At 45.1% G+C, this 23974-nt stretch overlaps 1 protein-coding gene across 13 annotated transcripts in view; it reads right to left on the minus strand.

Moving 5' to 3' along the window:
* Nucleotides 1-2114: 2114 nt before the first annotated feature.
* LOC124139482 (sodium-dependent glucose transporter 1-like) overlaps nt 2115-23974 on the minus strand; it is a 46250-nt gene continuing 24390 nt past the window's right edge. For 4 of the 13 annotated variants that reach the window (XM_046506576.2, XM_046506575.2, XM_046506573.2 and 1 more), the window contains exons 2-4: nt 7670-7751; nt 5171-5456; nt 2115-3510 (exon numbers count right to left, since the gene is read on the minus strand). In XM_046506576.2, the coding sequence (XP_046362532.2) occupies nt 2567-3510; nt 5171-5456; nt 7670-7751 (1312 nt within the window). In that variant the 3' untranslated portion in view covers nt 2115-2566. Of the gene's footprint in view, nt 3511-5170; nt 5457-7669; nt 7752-18146; nt 18294-18913; nt 19047-21876; nt 22103-23974 lie in introns of those variants that run through there. The other 9 variants (XM_046506564.2, XM_046506570.2, XM_046506568.2 and 6 more) reach the window with 6 other exon arrangements.

Consider the following 23974-nt stretch of genomic DNA (forward strand, 5'->3'; position numbering starts at 1 on the left):
GTAGATCATCGCTATACTACTCATGCAAATCTTGTGGGTTTGTTTGTTTGTTGTTTAACACCTCAATCTAGCTCTACGACGGCGGTCTGTAAACAATCAAGTTTGTACCGGACCATCTCGTGATCAACATCATGATCATCGGTCTTTGCAGTTCGGATACGATGGCATACACCAACCAAGTCAGGGAGCCTGACCACCCGATCCCGTTAGTCGCCTCTTACGACGAGAATTGGTTGCGGAAAACCAATCTTCACGGGTGACACTTGTGAGTCACACAAGGAAGTTTCAAAGGGCAGATTTATGAAAGTTACCCGAGGTGTCCCTCGATGGTTCATTTCCAAATTTGTTCATATTTATGAGATTCACAGTTTAAAAAATGACTCATGTTGAAATGGAAACGTGTTATAGTGTTAAGACCGCTTGACGAGGAGTGGAAGAAGGTTGAAGTTGCTGATGTGGCGTGACGCAACTTGAACTGACAAGTGGTAAACTGGAGTGGAGAGGATCTCCAGTGCCCCAGGCTCGACCAGTGGGGATCAGGTGTGATTCAAACGACCAAACAATGATGTACCTTATCCAGACTCAAAAGCACCTTTCGGTGCTACAGCTGTCTCCCTCCCTCACTTTACAGTGTTTATCTCGGCATATTGAGATCCTTACATAGTGACTTTGTTCTGTCATCTCACCACACACACATACACGTTAGCACGCATGCACGCACGCACACACTACTGATGGTGACGAAATAGAAACTACGATTCAAAACGGCGTAAAACCATATGAATCAGAAGCACTGATTACAAATTTCAATGCCTTTTCAATAAGACCAGCATCACTTCGGGGTTGTCTCCAACATGAAGCTGACACACCGTGTTATAACTGACGTAGGTTTAAAGCAGCGTTACGTGACGTAACACGTGGCCTAACAGAAAGTGATTGTAATTCAGAATGCAATTTTATCAACAGAACAGTGAAAACAGTAATTATACAACACAGTTAGCTTATCACTACAAAATAATTGAAATAATCAACGATAACAAAAAATACCGTTCGGTAATCTGTAATGCAAGGAATACATTGCAACGAGAATATTCATCTGTATCTGAGTGTTGTTATGGTACGGTCTGTTGTTGTGATTATAGGTATGTCCTCAACACACAACAAAACTAACAAAACAAACTGGTCAATATCATGATTGACATGAATAAATTGTAAAACACATTTCAATATTATTTGTTGCTGAAACTATTAACCGTTGAATATTGAATATGTAGCGAAAACAAATATTATTTATGTGGTTCTGTATAATTAACATGTTACATGTGTTTGGAACATGTGGCCGATATTAATTTTACGTTTATCAATTCCAGCCACGGTGTTACAAGAACGTCTTGTTGGTAATTGCCAATATATTCATTTGACAAAACTTAAATCAAAATAAAATAAATCCAGGCCAAATTACTAAAAACACGTCAATATTTGCACGTTATGTAGATCTGAAACCGTGACCATGACGGTAATCATGATACAGGCATAATTCGACATTACCAAATTTGACGAACATAGAATTTCCGTGATAGAAAAGACACCATTTGGAGAACTGACCAGCCACTGAAGTTTGACTGTCTGTTTTCAACCTGACTGGTGGGGCGGTCGGGTAGCCTAGTGGTTAAAGCATTAGCTCGTCACGCCGAACACCCGGGTTCGATTCCCGACATGGGTACATGTGAAGCCCATTCCTGGTGTCCCCCGCCGTGATATTGCTGGAATATTGCTAAAAGCGGCGTAAAACCATACTCACTCACTCAACCTGACTGGTACGTTCCACGTCCACATGCAAAGTGCTGTTTGTGACGGGGGCCACCGGTGGAGCATCCCTCACCTTTTCGTGAACACTTGGTGTCATCACTATTTGGAGGTGATTCAAAAACACATGCTTATATTATAAACGGAATCGTGCAAATGATTGTGCTTTTAGCAGGAATTTCTCATGATTATGGAAAGGGTCTTGACGCATTTTTTGTCCAGTTTTTGGGTGCTGGTTCCTGCTGTAGTAGGCCCTTCAAGACTCCAGCACCAAATGTCATTATCATCTCTGTACAAAATAACACTCATGAGATTGCGAGGATCATCTTTATCTTGCACAACCAAAGGGATGGGAAACATAATTATACACACACATGAAAAGTATCTTAAGGAAAACAGATGACGAGTCATAATACAGGAAAGGCATACACCACTACACCACAAACAACTTCCATATGAAGGGGCAATTTCCCCACAGGCTGAAAAGAGACGTACATAGCTGTGTCTAGTCTGTCATACAGACCCTGAAACAAATATATCCAATACAGCCCAGGCAAGTCTATAATGTTTGGCAAGTCTAGATTACTGCAGTTTCTGAAAATGAAGAAAGTCTCTTGGCTCCGTTTTATTAGATGTTATAACTATAATTTAACAACTGTAAAATATGGTCATTTCAGAGACTAGATGTTAGTCTAAGTTGGGTCATGAATCTGGTTTGATTTGAAGATTTCTATCACAGTTAGAACATGTCAGAAGGGAGTCAATTCTTGCGGAGTCCTCGAGAGCAGATGACCAAAAACAGGAATGTCACTATTTCATAAGCAATTGTTCCGCTTATGAAATACATAAGGACCTTCGGACCGTAAGCAACAAAACACTGCCCTGTAATGAACGGCACTAGAATCTCCCCTACACCACTTGCCACTAAAGATGCAGTGATTATCCCCCCTGTTAGCTGTACATAGTCAGCACTCCATGCTAGAACCATGGGAAGGTAAGGGGAGGTAAATACTCCCAGTGCCGCAGTTCCCATCCATAGTCCTACTTCATACTTCTCGCTTAACCCTATCAAGACGCCACATGCAATCACTACACCAACGAAATTCAGACAAAGGAGAACGAAATTTGGAAGGCAGCCTGAAAAACTTAGATTGAGTATTCTTCCAATTAGGAAACATCCCCAGAAAACTGAAGTCATTACTGCCAAATGCGATTTTGAAAGGTGAAGGCCAATATTGACGCCATAAGGGGTCAAGAGGTCACCGTAAGCCAATATTATTCCGAATACAGGAATGTGGAACAGAAACAGGAGAGCAATAAATGAATAATTTCGTGCGGAATATGTTCCTCTTTCAGTATGTTGAAACTCTTCATAGCTCATGAGCGGTTCAGACCCCCTTTTCCGGTGATAGTGCGCAAACGCAAAGACTGGCGGTATGCTTAATATCCCTATGATAACGTATGCATATTGGACACGTGACTCGGTGTTGCATTTTGATTGGTCTTCTTCTATACAGACTAGTGGTTGTGTGGTATGGTTGTTGATATCGATTGAGAACATATCTCCCGAGGACGGTCCGTTAGAGAGAAAGGGCGTGGCTAGGAAGGGTGCCAGGAAGGCGCCAATCCCCGCACCCAGAGTCACGAACTGGAAGGGCGCTCCCTTTTCCCCTGGCCATAGTTGGTTGGAGATGGACATTGCCGCTGCAAAGAAAAAGGTTTTGTACATTTTTGTCAAATGGTCGCGACCTCCCAATCCAGTACTGTGACCTATAAAAAGGGTGTCATTTGACTTAAGCCACATTGGAAGTGAAGTAGGGATGTCGACTTTCCAGAATATGAAGTGTTATGTTAATTCTTTGTTCGTTAGAAATCTCTCTGCTGCTTCTTATATTCGATACAAACATGAGAACTACAGAAAACAGATTTTTATTGCCGGGTTCAGCTATGTGTGATGACAGAATGACATCTGTGTATCCTTTGATGTTTTTCTTTCAAAATTATTATTCTGTATCTCCATTTACATTGGCCTTTATAAACAACAGAACAATCTCTACCTCCACTACAGTAACATGGCATACCTGCATTAAAGTATTTTAAAATAATTTCTATTCATTGTATTCGAGCCAAAATACCGATGCTATTTCCAAGAAGGAAACGCATTTGAGGGTATGCTTTGGAGATATTAGAACTTATCACTTTGAGTATGTAATGTTTGTTTGGTGTTTGTGTGAAATGATCATAAACTAAAATGACTTCATAAAGATATTAATCGGCTGCATTTTTAAAGAAATAGCTGCGCGCTCCTTGACGTTTGAGAAAACTTGTGTTGCACACGCATGCAAAAAAACAAGTATTGTTTTCGCTCGAAGTTTGACGTATTACTTCAATCACATGTGATAATTATTATATAATAACCTCCATCTTCCCGAGGCAAGGGAGTTAACTGACTTTAAAAGTCCAGTTTCAACCCTTGCCGAACTAGGCTGGAATAACTAGGCTCGATCGAAGCGCCACCAGTGGCTATTACCAGTTACGTCCCTTCTAAGCCTCTCCTATGGACCAATCAGATTCCACCTCTCGTATCACTTGCGTTTGCTTTACACAAAATGGTGGCGCCGAGTCAGGACGATCTGATCGATAATCAAGATCTATATTGTGATAAAACGGTCTTACATCGCGAAATGAATCGAATCACGTGAGCATCTTGATTAAAAACACGAAACGATTTGGAAGAAATCTGATGACAACGATTTGGCAGTGCAAATGCTTTGCAAATCCTGCAATCGACCGAAATCTGCACGTCAGTTTACGAACCGGACTTCGATTTCGGTGCGCGATTTTGATTGGACTATGCATAGACTCGTTTATCCAGCCAAAATGTAACTCCATAATACCAGCCTAGTTCGGCAAGGGTGGAAACTGGATTTATAGTCAGTTAACTCTCTTGCCTCGGGAAGATGATTAACCTCTGGAACAAGACTTCAGGTTCAGCCTCAGGTCTTACTTTCCCTTGGTTCTATTCCCTTGGGTTTACACAATCCAAAGCAAAACCATACAACATTGTTTTACCGGGTGCTACCGGCGGGGCAGGACATTACCCTTTTCGGGAAACCTGGTGTCATAGCTGATTTTCAGTGGTCCATTCATATAATTTTCACGATTACTTTCCTTTTACGCCAAATGGAATCTGTATCGGCTGATAATCGAGACTGGTTATTCTCTGGCGTTGATGTTATATACTATCTTATACATAACAATTGACTTTTTATCGTCTATCAAAAATATACTTTTATATTCAAACTTTCACAAATATTAATGATTTAAGGTTTTTCATTGAAAAAAACCCCATTAGATGTCTTACCGTAGTCAACCAATCCTTTAGCCATACCCATGATGAAGAACATAATGGCAAGATAGTAAAACACAGTGCCCCAGGGAAGGGCAAAGTTCACCATGCAACCAAGCAGGAGAGAACATGTCATGATGAGTCTCGTGCTTAAACACCGCTCAAGGCCGAAAGCCAGGAGAATTCCAACTATGAAGCCTGCTCCTTGGACAAAGAATATGTAGGTCATCTGGGTCAAAGAAGCATGGACAAACTGCTGCAAGTCCAGGAGAGTAGGGCCAATGATGCCATTCACAAACCCCTGGAAGAAAAAAAGAAGAAGATACGTTAAATGGTGAATCGTGTACCATTTGTCCGGTTTTGCGTGAGCTGGGTGTTACGCCACTTTGAACAGTATTTCAGTTATACCGCGGCCATCTTTCCGAGACAAGGGAGTTAACTGACTATAAAATTCCAGTTTCCACCCTTGCCGAACTGTGGCTGGAATTTGTGAGTTATATTTTGGCTGGACTGACGGATCTAAGCATGGTTTAAACAACATTCACGTAACATAATCGACATCCGGTTCGTAAAAAATAGCCTGCAGATTTCGGTCGAATGCAGGATCTGCAAAACATGTGTACTGTCAACTGGGATAGGCGGATATTTTTCAACTATTTTAAGTTTTTAATGAATGTGCTAAGGTGATCTGATGTACTGCGCCAATTAAGACCCTTTTCATAACTATACATATTATCGATCAGATCGTCTTGAACTGGGTTTCTAGGTTTGTCAGCACCATACCCGTGCTCGTGGGTTTCGCCGAAGTGGTAAACGTCTGAGACTATGATTAACGTACTAACACAGAACCGTCACAACCCACTCACTACCCTAAGGGGTATGATTAACGTACTTACACACACCCTTAACAACCCACTCACTACCCTAAGGGGTATGATTAACGTACTTACACACCCTTAACAAACCACCCTCAGCCCTAAGGGGTATGATTAACGTGCTTCCACACACCCTTACAACCCACTCACAGCCCTAAGAGGTATGATTAACGTAGTTACACACACTCTTAAAACCCACTCACAGCCCTAAGGGGTATGATTAACGTAGTTACACACACTCTTACAACCTACTCACAGCCCTAAGGGGTATGATTAACGTAGTAACACACACTCTTAAAACCCACTCACAGCCCTAAGGGGTATGATTAACGTACTTCCACACACCCTTACAACCCACTCACATCCCTAAGAGGTATGATTAACGTAGTTACACACACTCTTACAACCTACTCACAGCCCTAATGGGTATGATTAACGTAGTTACATACACCCTTAACAACCCACTCACAGCCCTAAGGGGTATGATTAACGTACTTCCACACACCCTTACAACCCACTCACTGCCCTAAAGGGTATGATTAACGTAGTTACACACACCCTTAACAACCCACCCCCCAGCCCAAAGGGGTATGATTAACGTAGTTACATACACCCTTACAACCTACTCACTGCCCTAAGGGGTATGATTATCGTACTTACACACACCCTTAACAACCCACTCACTACCCTAAGGGGTATGATTAACGTACTTACACACCCTTAACAAACCACCCTCAGCCCTAAGGGGTATGATAAACGTACTTCCACACACCCTTACAACCCACTCACAGCCCTAAGGGGTATGATTAACGTACTTCCACACACCCTTACAACCCACTCACAGCCCTAAGAGGTATGATTAACGTAGTTACACACACTCTTACAACCTACTCACAGCCCTAAGGGGTATGATTAACGTAGTAACACACACTCTTAAAACCCACTCACAGCCCTAAGGGGTATGATTAACGTACTTCCACACACCCTTACAACCCACTCACAGCCCTAAGAGGTATGATTAACGTAGTTACACACACTCTTACAACCTACTCACAGCCCTAAGGGGTATGATTAACGTAGTAACACACACTCTTAAAACCCACTCACAGCCCTAAGGGGTATGATTAACGTACTTCCACACACCCTTACAACCCACTCACAGCCCTAAGAGGTATGATTAACGTAGTTACACACACTCTTACAACCTACTCACAGCCCTAATGGGTATGATTAACGTAGTTACATACACCCTTAACAACCCACTCACAGCCCTAAGGGGTATGATTAACGTACTTCCACACACCCTTACAACCCACTCACTGCCCTAAAGGGTATGATTAACGTAGTTACATACACCCTTAACAACCCACCCCCCAGCCCCAAGGGGTATGATTAACGTAGTTACATACACCCTTACAACCTACTCACTGCCCTAAGGGGTATGATTAACGTACTTACACACACCCTTAACAACCCACCCCCAGCCCCAAGGGGATATGATTAGCGTAGCTACGAACAAACCCTAAAGCCCACCCACAGCTCATACAGAGTATGAGTAACGTACTTACACAAACCCTTCAAGCTTGACAACCCATCCACAGTCCTTAATTGTATAAGGGAGTATGATTAACATACGTACCACGAGATGAAAGGCCCAGAACAACCATATCGTCTCAAAGATGCGGGTCTTTCGGTCTTCCATCTTCAGATTGAGGCTGTATCTAAATAAGGAGAACGAGAATATTCACAAATGCAGAATTATGTTTACATAAATCTTAATGAATCTAAAAAGATCGATGCCGACGACAACAACAAGTTTGCATCGGAAAAATAGACTATGATACCCAGTTGCTACGAGTGCAAGTTCAGGGATGCAAGTACAATCACAAACCAACAAGTACTTGAACCAGAAGTTGTATGAATAAAATGTTTAGTGAGAGTGGTTGCTCATTGACACGACTGACACTCAGTGCATGTAACAGATGCTGTGGTCGTCCATTGACCGATACATGTGCTCGGTTGGGGCTGCTCTTGTAAATAGCTGGAAGTTGATGGTTATTTTATTAAGATATCCATGAAATATGAATTAGCAGGATATCTCAAGACATTCTATTTCTTTGACGACAAAGGAACATACAGGAGAAGTTTAAGTTGGAACGAACCAAAATAATAATCAATAGAGTTAGGATATTTGACGAATGGGTGTTTCATTGTCATGAGACTGAATCGATTGAACTATATGATCTGAATATAATCTGTAAGTCTCCATAATCAAATATGCATTATTCAAGGGAAGTTTATGATTACCCAAATGATCGCGGGGTAATGACAGGGGCGGTGTTAGTCACATCGCATTGTGGCTTCATATCTTCTTAAGTACAGTAGTACTTGAGTGCAAACTGATATGAGGGAGGGAGAGTATTCTAAGTGCATTAGTACCTGAGTATAAACTAATATGAGATAGGAAGGGGGAGACAGTAATGACTGTAAGAGCGAGAGTGAGAGTGAGTGAGTGAGTGAGTGAGGGAGTGAGTGGGAGAGAAATTGAGGGAGGAGAGAGGGAGGGAGAATGAGTGAGACAGTAGTTAGTGAAAGAGCGAGAATGAGAGTGAGTGAGTGAGTGAGGGACTGAGTAGGAGAGAAATTGAGGGAGGAGAGAGGGAGGGAGGGAGAATGAGTGAGACAGTAGTAAGTGAAAGAGCGAGAATGAGAGTGAGTGAGTGAGTGAGGGACTGAGTAGGAGAGAAATTGAGGGAGGAGAGAGGGAGAGAGGGAGGGAGGGAGAATGAGTGAGACAGTAGTAAGTGAAAGAGCGAGAATGAGAGTGAGTGAGTGAGGTGGGAGAGATAGAGGGGTGGATGAAGAGTAAGACCGTAGTGATTGAGTGACGGAAAGAGAGCGAGAATGAGAGCGAGTGAGTGAGTGAGGTGGGAGAGATAGAGGGATGGATGAATAGTAAGACCGTAGTGATTGAGTGACGGAAAGAGAGCGAGAATGAGAGTGAGTGAGTGAGGTGGGAGAGATAGAGGGATGGATGAAGAGTAAGACCGTAGTGATTGAGTGACGGAAAGAGAGCGAGAATGAGAGTGAGTGAGTGAGGTGGGAGAGATAGAGGGATGGATGAAGAGTAAGACCGTAGTGATTGAGCGACAGAAAGAGAGCGAGAATGGGAGCGAGAGAGTGAGTGAGTGAGTGAGTGAGAGTGAATGAAAGAGTGAAAGAGACCGAGGGTGAGAGATAGTGAGTGAGTGCCAGTTTGTGGACTGGGATATGATATCAATTTCAAGTACATATCGCAGCTACTCTGTTCGCCGCCAGATCTACTTCGGCAACCTAAGCTTGAATATAATCAATCAATACAATAGAAGTAGAAATGTCAATGTCAGTCATCGCCATATGTCGATAACAACGTGCAATCCTGTAATAAGCTTCAGACCACTTCGACCGAGAACTCCGGTGCAGTGCTTCTGAATCATTCGTTGAATCTTGTACGACGGCCAACACATGGAGTAGGTTGGGCAAGTGTGACGAGTTGTTACAACTGTCAGGGAGTGACATATTGCACGCTTCAGATTAACAGGACTACTAAACATCATAAGTAGTTGCCCCCAAACGGCATAACTACGGTGGCCCATAAGGGACATGGAGTCTGTTTTTCCATATTTTGATATTTCACTTACATTTATCGTAACCTTTTGCAAATAAACACGATTTGTCTTACAAAAATGTGATAAATCATGTGTAAAGAAGATATTGAGTCGCTGAAAAACGAAACGTAAATGTCAAAAACTAAAATGAAAATGTCAAAAACACAAAACGAAAATGTCAAAAACTAAAATGTAAATACAGAAAACTATTTCCACCGCGGGGATAATATTCCCACCGCGGTGGAAATAGTTTTCTGTGTATTCATTTTAGTTTATGACATTTTCGTTTTGTGGTTTTGACATTTTCATTTTAGTTTTTGACCTTTTCGTTTTGGTTTTTGACATTTCCATTTTAGTTTTTGACATATTCACTTCACATTTCAGCGAGTCAATAGCTACTTAAAAGTACATTTTCCATGTTTTCGGATGTTTTTATACATGATTTATCACATATTTGTATGGCAAATTGTGTTTATTTGCAAAAGGTTACGATAAAAATTAAGTTAAACATCAAAATATTGAAAAACAGACTCCATATCCCTTATGGGCCACCGTACATAACACACATTGTATTCCCTCTTTCCCCTGTATACCTACACTGTTTTCTAATGTACAGTGGGGGTCTCATCTCACACTTTCTCACCGGTAGTAAGGTTGAAAATGTGTGTACGTAATTTTTCAGGGGGTCAAAATTGGAAACATTGGAATTGGAATTGGAAATACACATTTCTTTCAAAACTGTCAAAAACTATCGTGATAATTGTTGTAATGATTTTGATTTTGATTTTATACTACTATATTTTGGAATAAAAATCCCACACAAATTACGTCTCAGACATAGGTATTGCGATATACTTGATCTGAATATGGCTAAGATTTTGTTCGTTTGCATTGTTTTTCTGACCTAGCGTAGCAATGTCCACCCTTATATCAGCCTCGAATTGTGTCAATCCTCATGTCATTAGTATTATTAGTATTAGTCGCAGTAGTAATAGTACATAAATTAACACAATACTGCAGTTAATGAGTTATATTGATGAGTTTTATCCCTGATTAAGTAAAATATACTCTTCAAAACAACAAACGCAATACGGATATTTTTGGCCATAAAAGCAAAATTAGGTGGTGCAAGAGGTGCAAAAACAAGAGGTTTAATGTGTTTTAGTGTCAGTGAAAAATTTCCCGGATCAAAATGATCACAACAAAGGCATGCAAACCATTAGTCGGGAAACACGTATGATTCGGAAAAAACGCACCCGGTGCATTACAAAAGGGCCATGGAGCTGCACGTACTGCACGTGCAGCAGCACTATGAACGGTATTAAAGTGAAGAGGTTTTGATTGCCTGGCTTCTGCGTCAATCGAACAGTGACAGTTCAAAAACATGCCAAGATTAACAGGAGTGCAAAGAAACAACGTCACAGGCCGCTTGCAGGCAGGGTAATCCAGATCAGCTGTAGCCAGGGTTTTCAATGAAGTGCCCAGCATAATCACAAGGCTATTGGATCGGTTTCAACAGCATAGGTCAACACGTGACCGACCAAGCTCGAGACGACTTAGAGTAACCACCCCGCCCAAGATCGCTACATCCGACCGCGCCACCTACGTGAAAGGACGACCACAGCCACTAAATCGGACCCCAAATACCCGGACTGCGCAGATTCTCCGACCAGACCGTACAAAACCGTTTAAGAGCAGCAGGTCTACGAGAAAGACGTCGTGTTCGACGCGTCATATTGAGTCGACAACATCGTCACCAAAGACTGCATTGGTGTCGTCAACACAGGGTGTGGCCTCAACTGCGATGGAGAGATATCTGGTACAGCGACGAATCAAGATTTCTCCTCCGTCGAGGGGATGGAAGAGTGCAGGTTTACAGACGTCGGGGAGAACGTTACGCTGAAAAACTGCGTACCGGAAGTGGACAGGTTTGGTGGGGGTAGCGTTATGATGTGGGTGGCTATCTTTCATCATGGCAGGACAGGTTTGGTCCATATCCAAGGCAATCTCACGGCTCAACGATACAGCAACGGAATTCTCCTGTCACACGTTCTCCCAATTGCAGCCAACGGCAACGGTGTATTCCAGCAGGACAACGCTCGACCGCATACAGAACGGATCACAAAAGCCTGTCTAAATGAACAACATTGATGTTCTCCCATGGCCCTCAAGATCCTCGGATTTGAACCCGATAGAGCAACTGTGGGATGAATCGGGGAGACGGCTTTTGCGTTGCAGGCCGAGTGGGATACCATTCTCAAGGATGTGATTCGCATAATCGTCTCTTCCATGGGCAGGAGATGCAAGGCCGCTATCGATTCCAACGGGGGGCATACGCGTTATTGACGGTAGCTGACCTTGACCTCGGACTCTTCCTATGTACCGATCACCAAGTGTTCTCTCCGCAACATTTTGGCTCAATACCTTGTACGGTTCCTCGTATAAATGTATTTTCATACCTCACACAACTCTAGATTTACGGGTTTTTTTTTAGGAGTATATATAGAAAATCTCACCCGAGTGTCTTTTGAGTCAAATTAAAAACTTCACATTTTTAAAAGTAATCCCATATATGATATACAATGGACAAATGTATCAGAGAAGGTAATTTTTAATCATTAATGTCCAAAGACGGATTTTAATTAACGGTGGTAACCAGAATTAGTTCCAAGCACCTACGGTATTCGGTAATAACATCAACAGTTTAAATCATAAGATGGCACACAAGTTCAGTAGCGTGTATGGCCTCCATGTGCGTTGACAACTGCAACACAACGCCTCCGCATGGACCTTGTGATGCTTGTGAACACATGATTGGGAAGACGACGCCATTGTTGCTGCACAATGGTGCCAAGATCTTGCAAATTCTGTGGTTGGTTCCGGAGACTTCTGCCAAGAGCATCCCAAACGTGTTCGATGGGATTGAGGTCGGGAGACCTTGACGGCCAGTCCATGACGTTGACTCCCGCATTCTGAAGGACATTCCTTGTCAAAATTGCTGTGTGGGGTCTGGCATTGTCGTGTTGGAAGATCAAACCGGGTCCATGTGCTGCCATAAAAGGCAGAAGCTCTGGTGCCAGTACCTTGTCGCGGTAAGCAGCAGCGTTGAGGTTGCCACGGATGACAAGAAGCCTGGAACGTGCATTGCCACAGAAAGCACCCCACACCATGACACTTCCGCCTCGAAATCTGTCTACACAACACTGGGCGTAACGTTCATGGCGGCGCCTCCACACCCTCGCCCTACGTATACCATCAGCAAATCGAAGATTAAATCGGGATTCATCACTGAAGACGACTTGATTCCAATTCCTCTGAGTCCATTGTAAGTGTCGCTGTGCCCACAATTGACGTTGACGTCTGTGTAATTGAGTCAGAATCGGCCCGCAGTATGGCCGTCGTGCTTGAAGGTGATCAGTTCTCAGACGGTTTCGAACAGTTTGCGCACTCAGTCTACCCCTAAACAGTTCATTTCTGGTTGATGTAGCCGTCAAAAATCGTATACGGAGGTGACGTAAGACAATATGACGATCCTCTGCATGTTACGTCACACGTGGTCGACCTGGCCGAGGGCGATCAGCGGTGGTACCCGTTTGCTGTAGACGCGTCTGTAAATCATAAACAGTCCGTCGACTACAACCCATCGTCCGTGCGACTTCAGCTACGGACGTTCCCGCCTGCAACATGCTGATGGCACGTTCACGTTGCACATTTGAAAAGCGTGGCATGACAAATGGCCGTAAAGACTTTTTTTTTCTTGTGTTTTTCTTTTTTTGTTAATGACTGCTAACAAGTATGGCTGAAAACACGTGCGGTATTATGGCCACGTGACCAGTTGCACGTGAGAAAACACTTTTGCCACTATATTGCTGTGCACATGATTTTGATCGATTCACCTGCACAAAAACGGGTGTTATCTGAAGACAATACGTGGCCATTACTGTTTAGATACACAATAAGGGCCCACAATGATAACTGGTCAAAATGTTAAAATTTTAGGATTGTGAAGTTTTTAATTTGGTTCAGTATATATAAAGTTTATAAAAGTGGGAAAACTCCGAGGCTTGCACACAACCGCCCTATGACCCGTGACATATCTCCCCTAACCCCCACCCCGCGTGTACACCACCGCCCTATGACTCGTGACATATCTCCCCTAACCCCCAACCCCGTGTGTACACCACCGCCCCATAAGCCGTGACATATCTCCCCTAACCCCCACCCCGTGTGAACACCGCCGCCCCATGACCCGTGACATATCTCCCCTTACCCCCACCCCGTGTGTACACCACCGCCCCATGAGCCGTGACATATCTCCCCTAACCCCAACCCCGTGTGTACACCGCCGCCCCATGACCCGTGACATATCTCCCCTAACACCCACGCCGTGTGTACACCACCGCCCTATTACCAGTGACATATCTCCCCTAACCCCCAACCCGTGCGTACACCACCGCCCAAGGAGCCGTGACATACCTCCCCTAACCCCCACACCGTGTGTACACCACCGCCCCACGAGCCGTGACATATCTTCCCTAACCCCCACCCCCGTGTGTACACCACCGCCCTATGACCAGTGACATATCTTCCCTTACCCCCGTGTGTACACTACAACCTCATGAGCCGTGACATACCTCCCCTTACCCCCTAGTGTACACCACCGCCCCATGAGCCGTGACATATCACCCCTTACCCCTGCGTGTACACCACCGCCCTATGACCCATGACATACCTCCCCTAACCCCCACCCCGCGTGTACACCACCGCCCTATGACCCGTGACATATCTCCCCTTACCCCCACCCCGTGTGTACACCACCGCCCCATGAGCCGTGACATATCTCCCCTAACCCCAACCCCGTGTGTACACCGCCGCCCCATGACCCGTGACATATCTCCCCTAACCCCCACGCCGTGTGTACACCACCGCCCTATGACATATCTCCCCTAACCCCCACCCCGCGTGTACACCACCGCCCTATGACATATCTCCCCTTACCCCCGTGTGTACACCACAACCCCATGAGCCGTGACATATGTCCCCTAACCCCCACCCCGTGTGTACACCACCGCCCCACGAGCCGTGACATACATGTCACTTCCCTAACCCCCAACCCGCGTGTACACCACTGCCCAATGAGCCGTGACATATCTCCCCTAACCCCCACTACGCGTGTACACCACCGCCCCATGAGCCGTGACATATCTCCCCTAACCCCCAACCCGTGTGTACACCACCGCCCAAGGAGCCGTGACATACCTCCCCTAACCCCCACACCGTGTGTACAACACCGCCCCACGAGCCGTGACATATCTTCCCTAACCCCCACCCCCGTGTGTACACCACCGCCCTATGAGCCGTGACATATCTCCCCTAACCCCCACCCCGCGTGTACACCACCGCCCAAGGAGCCGTGACATATCTCCCCTTACCCCCGTGTGTACACCACTGCCCCATGAGCCGTGACATATCTTCCCTAGCCCCCACTACGTGTGTACACCACCGCCCTATTACCAGTGACATATCTCCCCTAACCCCCAACCCGTGTGTACACCACCGCCCAAGGAGCCGTGACATACCTCCCCTAACCCCCACACCATGTGTACACCACCGCCCCACGAGCCGTGACATATCTCCCCTAACCCCCACCCCCGTGTGTACACCACCGCCCCATGAGCCGTGACATATCTCCCCTAACCCCCACCCCGTGTGTACACCACCGCCCAAGGAGCCGTGACATACCTCCCCTAACCCCCAACCCCGCGTGTACACCACTGCCCTATGACCCCTGACATACCTCCCCTAACCCCCAACCCGCGTGTACACCACTGCCCAATGAGCCGTGACATATCTCCCCTAACCCCCACTACGTATGTACGCCACCGCCCCATGAGCCGTGACATATCTCCCCTAACCCCCAACCCGTGTGTACACCACCGCCCAAGGAGCCGTGACATACCTCCCCTAACCCCCACACCGTGTGTACAACACCGCCCCACGAGCCGTGACATATCTTCCCTAACCCCCACCCCGGTGTGTACACCACCGCCCTATGAGCCGTTACATATCTCCCCTAACCCCCACCCCGCGTGTACACCACCGCCCAAGGAGCCGTTACATATCTTCCCTAGCCCCCACTACGTGTGTACACCACCGCCCTATTACCAGTGACATATCTCCCCTAACCCCCAACCCGTGTGTACACCACCGCCCAAGGAGCCGTGACATACCTCCCCTAACCCCCACACCATGTGTACACCACCGCCCCACGAGCCGTGACATATCTTCCCTAACCCCCACCCCCGTGTGTACACCACCGCCCTATGACCAGTGACATATCTTCCCTTACCCCCGTGTGTACACCACCGCCCTATGACCCGTGACATACCTCCCCTAACCCCCACCCCGCGTGTACACCACCGCCCTATGACCCGTGACATACCTCCCCTAACCCCAACCCCACGTGTACACCACTGCCCTATGACCCGTGACATACCTCCCCTAACCCCCACCCCGCGTGTACACCACCGCCCTATGACCTGTGACATATTTCCCCTTACCCCCACCACCGCCCTATGACCCGTGACATACCTCCCCTAACCCCAACCCCACGTGTACACCACTGCCCTATGACCCGTGACATACCTCCCGTAACCCCCACCCCGCGTGTACACCACCGCCCTATGACCCGTGACATACCTCCCCTAACCCCCACCCCGCGTGTACATCACCGCCCTATGACCCGTGACATACCTCCCCTAACCCCCAACCCCGCGTGTACACCACTGCCCTATGACCCCTGACATACCTCCCCTAACCCCCACCCCGCGTGTACATCACCGCCCTATGACCCCTGACATACCTCCCCTAACCCCCACCCCGCGTGTACATCACCGCCCTATGACCCGTGACATACCTCCCCTAACCCCCAACCCCGCGTGTACACCACTGCCCTATGACCCCTGACATACCTCCCCTAACCCCCACCCCGCGTGTACACCACCGCCCTTTGACCCGTGACATATTGAACCAACGATGAACCAACCCTTTAATCAATTGCCTCATTATGGATAACACATTGATAGGTGATCACGTGGAAGTCCGATTCTCAGTTTTGGCAATCAGATCCTGGCTGTATGCCCCGTTGCACACACTATTATCCGCCAGTTTACCAGGTTCGATTACATTGTACCAGCCTGGATTCGTATCACTGTATTGTTGCTACTGCCTGAAACCCCACTACCTGATTTACAACATGGACTCAAGGTAAAATTTGTCAAGTCTGCTATGCTGCGTCCCTTATCCGTTCCAGGATTCGCTGATACCTGTTTCGCCCCGATTATGAGCCTTACTCACCACTATACCTCGCACGTGTCAGGAAAGGGGTTTACGTCCAGGACCTAAGTCAGTTTTGTCATTCCTCCAACAATGGCACGGGTGGCCCAGTCGTTTTAAGCGCCGCAATTCGCAGTGAAACCTATGATTGTGGGTTCGAATCTCTAGGTTTATCAGCACCATACCCGTGTAAATTCGAATATAAATTGTAGATAACCGCCGATTCGCTTATTTCAACCTGCATACTGTGCAGAGTTGTGTCCCTTTGATACGAGTGAAACCTAGGATTGTGTGTTCGAATCCCGGTTCGATTATATTTCGATGTTTGTCAGCACCATACCCGTGCTCGTGGGTTTCACGAAAGGGGTAAACGTCTGAGACCTGCATCACTTCGGCTGTCCTCCCATATTAACCTGACACGCCTCACTCACTCCAACACTGGCAAGCTGTGATATAACTGTGGCGTGAAACCTCAGTTTCAATTACAACTTACTTCCTGTAGTCTTAATTAGGATATTCGTGATTTTTTTTCTACTGTGTTAGTTTTGCAGTCATATTATTCTGAAGTTCATACTTAGCCCTACTCACAAATCAATTCTGGTAGCCAGGATATCTACTGACACAGCAATACCGTCTAATCGCATTGAACGAACAGGAAGACAGTTGGTGTGATATCCCTCGAGCGTTTCAACCTGCTTGTTCATGTACGCGCTTGATAACATGCGTCATATATATGTGATTTTACTAATGGACAGTGCAGTGCTGACATATTTCAAATTGTCATTTCGGTGTCATTGAAATATAGTGTCATGTATCAGGTTTACCTTACCAAACATAAAACGTCAGAATATTGGTCTGAAGCATAATTATATTTTCAAGCATTTACCGGGGCAATTTGCTCGAGAATATTCCAGCGGCTCTCAATGACACCATGAGCATCGATCCACGCGATTGGGATACGATGACATGCATCAACCAAGTCAGCGAGCTTGACCACCCGACCTTGTTAGTCGCCTCTTACGACAAGTATAGACGCCTTTTACAGCAAGCATGGGACCTTTTCTATCCCGGATCTGCTCGGGTTCAAAGTTACATGTCATGTCACACGTGTCAGTAGTAAGGTGTTATGCTCACCAACCATGTACAAATCTATCCCAGATCCGACAGTCGACTTTTCATCGTAGAAACCGCAGTTCCAAAACTAACAACTGACTTAACATTAGAAATAAATCAAGTACGTTCTTCTTCCATACGATTAAACAGCATATACACACAGCAGGATGTAAACAACTGATACAGAACGGCCTCTGTCATGGAACAGCTGCTGCAGCTTACCGTGTTTCACCTGATAAAGGTCCAGTGGGGATTTCGGGAATAGGTCACCAGTACCCCGTGCTTGTCGTGGGAACCGACGTAAATGAGTGAGTGAGTGCGTTGGGTTTTAACAGTATTCCAGTTATATGGAGGAAAGCCCGAAGTGATGCAGGTCTCAGACGTTTACCACTTCGGTGAAACCCACGAGCACGGGTATAGTGCTGACAAACCTAGAAACATAATTGGGGCGAACCGGGATTCGAAACCACAATCACAGGTTTCTGGCGTGCCCAAGGGACGCAACTCTACACAGCGAATCGCCCGATGTTTGCTTTGATGCGGGGGAATAAGGGATTTAGTCTAAAATCTCAGAATTCCCAGAAATCCACGTGTAGCCTAACTTGCTCGTGGTGGGGTATAATGGATATGTTCTCCCAATAAGAATTTTATTTCCCTCCAAAGCAGGATACACATTATGTAATCAAGATCACAGGGACCAATCAGATCTCATCATACTGACATTGACGTATGATAAATAGAGTTGACACCATGTTGAAACTGCATTACGGGAATAAAAAGCTACTCACTGTGCTGTCGTACTTCAACTGCAACCGTGGTACAAACTTGAGACAAGTTCACGGCCTGACTACAATTGGAAATCGGCGCAGTCGATAACAATAGCAGGGGTAGAAGGTGTGCCAGTGGGTTTCAATGTATCTGCTGAATAGAAGTGGCGCATTAACGAATACACGAGAGCATGGATTCCACGTGCACCGCATTCCCCTCAGACTGACATTTGTCCCAGAAATCAGTTTAAAAAATACATATGTACAAAATAGAAAAATAAAATCCAAATGGAGCCCAGAAAAGTGCTGCCTGAAGCTGAGACAATTTACACTTGCCTAATCATTCTAGACCTGAGTTGGACTCCTTTTATATGTGTTCTCTTGGGCCTGGAAGACATACTACATTCCCTGTTCAGTGGATGGATTCTTTCCACCTGTCTGCAAAATGAAAACTCTTGATGGAAGTCATTCAAGCTTATAGACGTACACCGACTGTCGTGTGGCCATGTTTGTCAAAAAGTGCAGCAACTGCTGAGTTACGTCCCTTATCCATGTCAGGATATGCTGGTCGCTCCTTATCTGTAACTAATACGCCATATTTTGTACGTTTCACCAAATTATCAAATGTCCATAACCTGCATAATGTTACTGGCCTAGGAGTAAAGTGTTCATTCGTCACACAGATAACCCCAGTACATTTACCCACATGTGTTCTAAAGGCAAAAGGGGGCACGGGTGGCCCAGTCGTCTAAGGCGCCGCGATTCGCTGTGCAGAGTTCCGTCCCTTGGGCACGCCAGAAACCTATGATTGTGGGTTCGAATCCCGGTTCGCCCCCATTATGTTTCTAGGTTTGTCAGCACCATACGCGTGCTCATGGGTTTCACCGAAGTGGTAAACTTCTGAGACCTGCATCACTTCGGGCTTTCCTCCCACATTAAGCTGACACGCCGCGATAAAACTGTAATACTGTTAAAAGCGGCGTTAAACCCAACTCACTCACTCACTCTAAAGGCAAAACCGCCTCCGTGGTCTAGTGGTAGAGCGTCTGCCCGGAGAACGGAAAGTCCGGGGTTCGATTCCCGGCCGCGTCATACCAAAAGACGTTAAAAGATGGTACTTGTTGTTACCCTGTCTGGCGTTCGGCATTAAGGGGCTAAAACAAGGACTGGTCGGCTCGGAGTCAGTATGCTGTCTCTGAGTGGGGTATCCATGTTACACTGCGGCATGATATCTCAGTGTGCTAGCACTATAAATCGGCATCAGTCCGGACTAGTACAAGCAGCCACACACACACACACACGTGCATGCACGTCGCTAAAAAAGCGCAATAATCTTGGACGCGACATTAAATCAAATTTCACCTCACCTCACCTCACCTCTCAAGGCAAAATCCTCACCGGGGCATTGTTGGAATGTTGTAAACTGAGAGGCAAAAGAAAGTATACCGAGTTTATGTAATTGAAAACTGAAAGAACTGCTGTTAAATTCAATGCCTGTTTAACCATCACTCATTCCTGCAACAGTTTGTGATAAGTCATCTGTGGCTGCTTAACTGTGAGAAAAATAAATTGGTTCAATGAATACCACTGGGGTAATGTTGTAAAGAAATTTATAAATTTGCGAATATCTCTTAATTTTCAAAGTTTTGAATCTAACTTTAATCTAAATCTAGTTTGAACAAGCGTATAGTTGACAAAGTCATCTATATCACCCGCCCATTTTATCACGTTATGGTCCCAAACCAGGTAACTGACCCAACATTTCTCTTAGCCCTTGTCAAAATAGCTGCAATGGAAATTCTAAAATAAACATTTGTAAAACTCCTTAATATCAAATGGCACTAGTTCAGTATGCGCTTTATATATAGACTACAATGTTTGGCAAGGAAATATTTAACAGTTTATTTGTTATACTACTCAAGTAAACTAATCATATATTAAAACTTAAATCCAACTTGTTGTCATGGAAACATAAACAATAAATTTTTATAAAAATGCTATATATCGAAAGGCACCAGTTCAGTATGTGCCTGGTAAACATGCAAAGTTTTGTAAGAAAGTATTTAACGGTTTTTGAGTTAAACTCTGGAAACGAACACCACCCCTGTAGAACCTAAGTCCAACTTGTTGCCACGGAAACGTGAAAAATAAAAATTTCTAAAATTCCTAAATAGCAAGAGGCACCAGTCCAGTATGTGTCTGGTAAACATGCACAGTTTTGTTGGAAAGTATTGAATGTGTTTTGAGTTATGCTCCGGAAACAAACTCTACCCTATAGAACCTAAGTCCAACTTGTTGCAATGGAAACGTAAAAAATAAAAATTTATAAAATTCCTAAATAGCAAAAGGCACCAGTTCAGAGTGTGCCTAGTAGACATGCAAAGTCTTGTAAGAAATTATTTAACGGTTTTTGAGTTACGCACCAGATACGAACAGCACCCTTACAGAACCTAAGTCCAACTTGTTGCCATGGAAACGTAAAAAATAAAAAAAATAAAAAAATCGTAAATAGCAAAAGGCACCAGTTCAGCACGAGTCTGATAGACAAAGTTTCGTAGAGAAATATTTAACGGTTTCTGAGTTATGCTCCGGAAACGATTTCGGGACACGCGGACGCACGCACGCACGCACGCACGCACGCACGCGCACACGCACACGCACACGCACACACGGACGAAACCCATTTCTATATCCCCCGCCAACTTCGTTGGGGCGGGGGATAAAAAACAAAAACATGTAGAAGTATTCTTTGGTGCTGACTAAGCACCGGTAGAGTTTAATTTTTTGACATAATATTGCCAACGTAAGATATATTCATTTGAAAATCATACATATGATAAAATCAACAGAGAGGTATAGGTTCTTTGTTTCTAAATTCAGTTCGCTAAAATCCTTTTCAAACAATAATCACGAAATCACACGAAACGACATAGAAACACTAGCATTGGAGAGAATACGGTGAACTACCATAAAATCCTTCTCACCTTCTGTGTACACCGCGAGTTTATCAACCAAGGTGTCGTCAGCATTGACCGTTTGAGACCTCAAGCCGTAACAGCTTTCATCGATAACGCATTCAGGCAATGCGACAAACGTTAAGCGCTGAGCACCAACAACCGCTGTCTAGTCGTTGAAAGGGTTACCTTCGTTCGAGGTGCGGACTTAGACTCATCATTTCAACAATTAGAAACCAGGTGTCAGAGTGCTCTAGCCGGTTTAAACCATGACTACTTTTATAGAACCTAGGCCCCAATCATGATTAAACAACATCGTTTTAATAACAACATAAATCATGCTATGCAAGCACCGTCTGGTTGTCTGTGAGGACAGTGGGCAAGTCTCCCCCACGTGATGCATGTGAAACATGTTCCCTGTGCACTTCGCTCTTTGACGACTCCGGTTATGAAATACGTGTCACGGGAAAAGATCATACTTTCTTGGATCAACTTAGTGAGTGAGTGAGTTGGGTTCAACGCCGCTTTTAACATTATTCCAGTTATATCACGGCGTGTCAGCTTAATGTGGGAGGAAAGCCCGAAGTGATGCAGGTCTCAGACGTTCACCACTTCGGTGAAACCCATGAGCACGCGTATGGTGCTGACAAACCTAGAAACATAATGGGGGCGAACCGGGATTCGAACCCACAATCATAGGTTTCTTGCGTGTCAAGGGGGCGCAACTCTGCACAGCGAATCGCGGCGCCTTAGACGACTGGGCCACCCGTTCCCCCTGGATCAACTAAGTGATGTGTATCAATAACCTACATAAATAGCACTTGTCCATGTTGAGGGGCCAGTTATGAGCAAACATTGCCCTGGCCAAGCGTAAGTGAGTTTGGTTTATCTCCGCTTTGTTTCTTTGTCTGTTGTTTAAGGCCGCACTCAGCAATATTCAAGCTATATGACGGCGGTCTGTAAATAATCGAGTCTGGACCACACAATCCAGTGATTGACACCATGAGCATAGGTCCACGCAATTGGGATACGATGACATGCATCAACCAAGTCAGCGAGCCTGACCACCCGATCCCGTTAGACGCCTCTTACGACAATCTTAGGCGCATTTTACGGCAGGCGGTTTGCCGAAGACCTATTCTACCCGGGATCTTCTAGGCTCTTGTTCTTTGAACAGTATTCCAGTTATATCATGGCGTGTCAGCTTAATGTGGGAGGAAAGCTCGAAGTGAGTCAAGTCTTAGACGTTTACAAATTTGGAGAAACACACGAGCACGGGTATGGTGCTGATAAACCTAGAAACATTATCGGGGCGAACCGAGATTCGAACCCGCAATCATAGGTTTCTGGTGTGTCAAAGGGACACAACCCTGCCTACTATGCAGGTTGGAAAAAGTGTACTGGTGATTATCTACTATAATTTACTATATTATGTGAATTTATTCATGTAAAGGGAATAAAGACTAATAGACTGACCAATTGGCTTGGAAAGAAGGACAAATACATTTCATCCCTGTATTTGTGTGTTTGTTGTGTAACGCCGCACTCAGCAATATTCCATCTATTTGACGGCGGTCTGTAAATAATAGAGTCTCGACCAGACGATCCAGTGATTGACATCATAAGCATCGATCCAGGCAATTGGGATGACATGCATCAACCATCCGATCTTCACGTGTTTTCAGCAATGAAAACATCACTCTTGATTTAATGGTAAAGTAATAACCTCTTAAATTAATATTATCAATATTTATTTTATATTAATAAGAAAATTGTCAGAGACTCATTTAAAATACAATCTTAATATCCAAGAGGGAAGGGTTCTACAATACGATTTTAGTGATTTTAGATGTCCGTAATACCATAACTTGAGCACTGACTGACGACAGTGTTTGTGGTATCGTTCCGGTCGCTGTGCGTGACTGGGCCCGTGAGATCTGGAGGCAGAATAATACCCTAGTTCCAAGCGAACTTGGCCCTTAGTTGCCTTTGCATGCAGCGGCCCTTCAACATATCCGCTTTATTTCACATTTCTAATCAAACGGCGCCCTTCATCACAGAAGATAAAACCCGAACATCTGCCATAGATTCACGTCCACATCTGAAGACCATGGTCAGCCCGTACACC

The sequence above is a fragment of the Haliotis rufescens genome, unplaced genomic scaffold (assembly GCF_023055435.1).
Source record: "Haliotis rufescens isolate VD_foot unplaced genomic scaffold, xgHalRufe1.0.p SCAF_1, whole genome shotgun sequence".
Lineage (NCBI taxonomy): Eukaryota > Metazoa > Mollusca > Gastropoda > Lepetellida > Haliotidae > Haliotis > Haliotis rufescens.